This window comes from Eimeria tenella, genomic scaffold (genome assembly GCF_000499545.2).
Source record: "Eimeria tenella Houghton genomic scaffold, Eth_scaff1, whole genome shotgun sequence".
Taxonomy (NCBI): Eukaryota; Apicomplexa; class Conoidasida; order Eucoccidiorida; family Eimeriidae; genus Eimeria; species Eimeria tenella.
The window spans coordinates 158,261-164,024 of record NW_013541457.1 but is presented as its reverse complement, the minus strand read 5'-3'; the positions used below and the strand labels follow the sequence as shown (position 1 = coordinate 164,024).

Genomic DNA, 5,764 nt, shown 5'->3' with positions numbered 1-5,764 from the left:
TTAGGCTCCCGAGCCTGGACTCTAAACCCTACAAACTGAAGACGAAGTTCAGGGCTCTCCGGGAACCCAACTGGGACGCGTGAAGTTTAAAAAGCTTGGGAAGTTGTATGACCAGTGGCGCGGCGACAGCGATTAAGCAAGGAGAAGCAACAGCGTCTTTCTTGGCAGCAGCACCTGGTGAGGCGAAATAAGTATGTAAAATTCGATTCTACAAGCCCATAGAGATTAATGTTGTTTTTACACAGCGAAATCAGCCAGGCCCTAGTCTGTAGAGGGGGCAATGGACAAAACAAAAAATTCATTAAGCTACCTGTGCATGCACTTGCATGCCGAACAAGCGCAGTGCAAGGCCTCGAAGGGCTCTTGCCTTGCTTGATTTAAAAAGAAGAGGAAACAAATTGGAAAAAGACCATTGAGGGCGCCAAGCCACACAGACATATCGGGAGGCTGCACTTCTGCATTACATGATAAGCGTTTCTGCGCCTTTCACCGGCCACAAGTAGGTGCATGCACATGCACCTGCAGCTCTTGTGCACTAAAGTGTCTAAAAGCTGCCTTTTTGGGACTTCGAAACCCGTGAAAAGATCTTGTGGCCCCACTAGCGAGTCCACACACAAAAGTTGTGTCCACAAGTCGCTATGCGCCAGCCCTCGCCACCAGGCTGCCAGTTCTCCCAGCCAATCTTCATCGCCACCCGCGCGTTGTGCGGGTGGCACCAGCGGTCGCGGGGGGAGATGTAGGCCGCGTACAAGCCGCGCTCAGTCCTGACACGGAAAAAACTGCACTTAGGCTCAACTTTCTGGAGAAACAACTCCTTTCAGCTCTTTGAGCCGACAGTAGTGGACAAATTCAGAATTTGGATGCAGGAAATAGCCAAGGGCGTCCATTTGGGGTCTCAGGGTAGATGCAGACTCTCTGATCTAGACCGTTGGGCTCAGTGTCTAGGGTTTAGGGTTTAGGGTTTGGGACTTCGCGTTCACCTGGCCATGTAAATGCCGCTAGTGCTGTGGATGCCCATCGAAGTTCTGACGTCGCAGAGCTCTTGCAGTTTTTGTCTGTTCGACAGGCAGAGTGGTGGAGTTTTATTGGATGATCCAAGGGCTAATGGCTTGCTGCCTAGGATTTAGCGTTTAGGGTTTAGGGTTTACGTTCAGGGCGTAGGGCCCCACCGGCTGTAGTCGCCGTAGTCCGAGTAGTGGTTCCAGTAGATGCAAGGCACTCCGGGATGCGTAAGAATGACGGCATAGCCTTGCAGCTGCGCTCAACCGCACCGCTCTAGGGTTTAGGGTTCCGGCTCTAGGGCCCGTCGCTACTCCACCATTTAGGGTTTAGGGTTTAGGGGCTAGGATTTAGCGTCAAATTGCAGAATTGGGAAGTGCGGAGTAAAACTCACAACTCCATTCAAGTCCCCGTTGCAGAAAGTGCGGCAGTAGTCAAGGTGGTCAGTGTCGTGGTTTTCGATAAACGTCACAGCCAGCTTGGGCTCCTGCAGCGTAGCAGCAGCAGCGCAGCAGCAGCAGCAGCAGCAGCAGCACAGCAGCACCTCAGCCCTCCTTTGAGCGCTCTTGTCTTGCCGTCTTGGGGCCTTCTGCTACGCCCTTGGCTCTTCCTGCTAATCTCTTTCTCTTCGTTGCTGCTGCAGCTGCAGCTTCGATAATTCTCCTTTTTTGCTTCTTTTTTTCATTAGCATTATCTCTCTGTGTCTGTGGCCCAGCTTCCTAGTCTTTTCCCTTGTGCTGCTGCTGGCTTTCCAGCCTATCTACTAATCACTTTGCTGCTGCCTGCCTCGCTGCTGCTGCTTCTTTGCGTCTTTGCCCCTAAAACAATTTCTGCGCTTTTTGTGTAGAGCTGCCTCTGCATGCGTTTTGCTGCTGCAAGGCAAATTAGCTGCTGGAAATCAGAAACTCAGGGTTGGTTTTTTGATGGCTTAAAACCTCAGCTTTTGGTTCACTTTGGCTACCACTGTGCCCCCGTCTACTTCTCCCCGTGGCTCGCTTTTTGCTTTGCTTCTCTTCCAACTTGTACCTTTGTTGCTGCTGCTGCTGCAGCTGCTGAAGTTGCGTGTCTCTGTCTCAGTCTCAATTTGTGCCTCTATGCTCGCTGCTGGTACTCCTCTCGCTGCAGCGGCTGCTGTGTGACTTTCTTGTGCTGCCGTTTCATCTGTTCTTGTTTCTCTAGAGGTGTCAACTACACGCTGCCGTGCCCGTACTGCGGGCACGCGGGGGTTTAGGGTTTAGGGTTTAGGGTTTAGGGTCTGGAGGCTCACAATGCCCACGAGCCCGTTCAGATTGCCGCAGGCGTTCAAAATGCCGAACTCGCCGGATTCCACGGCCCGCTGGAGATGGTAGTAAAAGGCAAAGTCAAAAGCTGCCAAAGACCCTCCAGCAGCTCTTACATAATTAACCAAAGCTGCTGTGTCTCCGTGCCAGTACTCTCCCACAGTGAAGGGCCTCCCGAGGTTTTCCACGAAGGCTTGCTGGGGACAGGAACATTCAGCAAAGCTGGTGGGGGAGTTGTGTTTCCACTGCTTGGGATTTGAGGTTAAGGGTTTGGGGTTTAGGGTTCGGGGTTTAGGGTTTAGCGTTTGCGGTTCAGTGTTGAGGGTTTCGGGTTTACGGTTTCGGGTCTAGACTTTTAGGGTTCCGCGTCTAGGGTTTAGCGAGTTAAGCGTGAGGCTTAGCGCGTAGAGTCAGGGTTAGGGCTAGGGTTTAGGGCTAGGGTTTAGGGTTTAGGGTTTGCCTGGAACTGGGGCGCGTATCCCCCGGCCATGTCGATGCGGAACGCAGAGTAGCCAACGTCTCGCAGGAGCCAGGCAGTCCAGAGCTTCATATCTTTTTGAACTTGAGGGTTTGTGTGGTCAATGTCGGGGGCGCAGTCCACAGAAACTCCCGTGTCTTCTCCGCCTTCGCCGTGGTAGCCCTGCAGGTTGTTCTTGACCACTGCCCAGGGGCCCCAGTCGGGGCCCTCGAAAATGGTCCAGTGGCCTCTCCGGTCTTGCTGCGTCCCGCACCGGTGGTTGGCCACCAGGTCCACGCAGCACGCCAGGCCTGCCTTTGCTGCTTCGCGAATCAGCCGCTGCAGCTCGCCCGGGCTTCCGTAGTGGCTCTTCAAGGAGTACCTGCGCCGGCCCCACACTTTGCATGCAACTTGCCCCAAAGACCGCCCGGCAGCAAAGGTCGCGGCAGTAGCAGCAGCAGCAGCAGCGGCAGCAGCAGCAGCGGCGGCGGCGGCGGCAAAGCGCGGCACAGGCATTGGCACCCGTGCAGCACCCAGCAGCAGCAGCAGCCAGCGGCGAAGTGCAGCACAATCATTGGTAGGGTATAGCCCCCAGCAGCAGCTGCAGCGCTAGCAGCTGATGTTCACAGTATAACAGAGTTAGCAGGTCCAGCAACCTCGCCAGCAGCAGCAGTAGAGAGAGCCTTAGGAGCAGCAGAGGCAGCTGAGACAGCTACAGCAGCAATCGCCTCAAGAACAGCAACAGCAGCAGCCGTGTCAGCAGCAGCTGCGAGCGCCTTACCCACAGCAGCAGCAGGAGCATGAGGCACTCTACCAATAGCAGCAGCAGTAGCAGCAGTAGCAGGCACTCTAGCAGCAGCAGCACCACCAGGCACTCTAGCAGCAGCAACAGGCACTCTACCAGTAGCCGCAGCAGCAGCAGCAGCAGCGGGAGCAGCAGCAGGCGTCTCCACCTCACCAGCGGGTGGGCATGTACCCCTCCCAGCCGACGCACTCGGTGGGCGGGGGGCACCAGATGATGGAGACTCCGAGGGTTTTGATGTCTTGGAGTTTGCTGCAGAGGACATTATACCACCCGAGGGGGTTTTTGCTGCTGAGCCAGTTGAAGCCCTGCAGCATAATGTGCCCTTTGCCGTCGTCCAGCCGGGGCCCCTGCAGCAGCTGCTCCGCGCGGGCGCTCACTGGCTCGCTCTGCAGCCCCTCCACTGCTGCAGGCGTCTGCACCCGAAACAGCCCGCTGCTGCTGCTGCTGCTGCTGCTGCTGCTGCTGGGGGCCTCCTGGTAGTCCGGGGGAGGCAAGTCGTGCCACGCAGAAACTGTGTACGAGTAGCTCTGGCCCTCCTCCACAGAAGTGTCTGTGAACTTGTGGGCCTGGGGCCCCACTGCTGGCAGAAATGCAATGGGGGCCCCATCTCGGTAAACCCTGTAGAAGCGCACGGGGGCCCCCCCGTGGTCCGCTGGAGGCTCCCAACTTATTTCAATCCTGCCGCACGCCCCACACGCGCAAACCCCAAACCCTAAACCCTAAACCCCAAACCCTAAACAGCGGTGCCTTGATTGGCGAGCCCGGGAGGCAGGCGGCCAGAGCCGCATGGCCCTTGGAACAAGCGTTGGGGCGTCGGGCCTGGGGCCGAGGGTTCAGGGCTTAGGGTTTAGGGTTTAGGGTTTAGGGTTTAGGGTTTGGGCGCACCTGTCTGCAGCCCTGTGGGAGCAGGCGAGGTTGGTGGGGGCTGAGGGTTTGCCGGGCTCGGATGTGCGGGCGCAGCAAGGGTCTGAGGAGGGCCCTTCTTGGCCTTGAGGGTTTACAGCACAAACAAAATAAGTGTAAACCCTCAGCCCCAGCAGCGCCTTGTCCACGAACTCCCGGCAGCTGCCCTCCACTGTCGCCACCAACTCCCCGTCTCTGCGCACCACGCCGCAACGCACGGCGCAGCGCCTGCTGCTGCTGCTGCTGCGGCTGCTGCTGCGGCTGCTGCTGCTGCTGCTGCTAAAGGAGCTGCTGCTGGCGCTGGTACTGCTGGGGCTGCTGCTGCTGCTGCTGTTGGTGCTGGTGCTGCTGGTGCTGGCAGTGCTGCTAATGCTGCCCCTACTGTTGCTGTGGATGCTGCTGCTGCTGCGGATGCTGGTGCGGCTGCTGAAGCTGGTGCTGCTGCTGCTGCTGCTAATGCTGCTGCCGATTGTTCTGCTGTGGAGGCTGGCGCTCGTGCAGATGAGCTGGTGCCACCGCAGCGCAGCAGAGTCCTCGAGTTGCAGCGGTTCAGGTGCAGCAACACCCAAGGCCACCGGCAGCAGCAAAAGCAGCACCCATTGCTGCTGTCGTTGCTGCTGCTGCTGCTGCTGCTGCTGATGCTGCTGAGGCCAGCACTTGCTGCAGCTTGCAGGCACCTGGCTTACCTGTAAATGCGATAGCCCGATATGTTTTCGTTCTTGAAGGGACTCGGGTTCCAAGCGATGCATGCGTGGCTGCTGCCAGCCTCAACACACCTGCAGCCACGATGCAGCCAGCAGCAGTAGCAACAGCAGCAGCAGCATCAGCAGCAGTATCGCTAGAAGCAGCAGCTGCTGCTGCAGCGGCAACGGGAATGAGTTCTGTCGATGCAGAGAAGGCGACGCGCTGCAGCTGCAGAAAGCGGACTGGGCGGTCGCCGCCTACGCAGCAACAGCCCCTGCACCAACAGAAGCAGCAACAGCAGCAGCAGCAGCAGCAGCAGCAGCAAAAAGCCACCTTAGCACTGCGGGCTTCTGGGGAGGCTCCGGCAGCCGCTGCAGCGACCCTTCGTACAGCGCGTAGCTGCCTGTACACCCCGCGTAGTAATGCTGGTGTCCAGGCGCCTTATCCCACCTCCCGTAGCCTGGGTAGCAGCAACAAAACCTAAACCCTAAACCCTAAACCCTAAACCCTAAACCCTAAGCCCCAGGCCCTAAACCCTAGGGGAGTTTTGATAGAGAACTCCTAAAGGGCCTTGACGCCGTAGTTCCAGCAGCGGAAGCGAAAGCTCTCCGAGATCCGTATAGCGGCAGCGCTTCA

At 57.6% G+C, this 5,764-nt stretch overlaps 1 protein-coding gene across 1 annotated transcript; it reads right to left on the bottom strand.

Moving 5' to 3' along the window:
* Positions 1-598: 598 nt before the first annotated feature.
* ETH_00004695 (Alpha amylase, catalytic domain containing protein, putative) lies at positions 599-5,193 on the bottom strand (the record flags this gene model as incomplete). Its single annotated transcript, XM_013372330.1, has 7 exons — positions 599-764; positions 1,170-1,255; positions 1,394-1,486; positions 2,267-2,476; positions 2,797-3,118; positions 3,695-4,219; positions 4,427-5,193. The coding sequence occupies 7 exons, from the start codon at positions 5,191-5,193 to the stop codon at positions 599-601; spliced, it is 2,169 nt and encodes a 722-aa protein (XP_013227784.1).
* Positions 5,194-5,764: the final 571 nt, after the last annotated feature.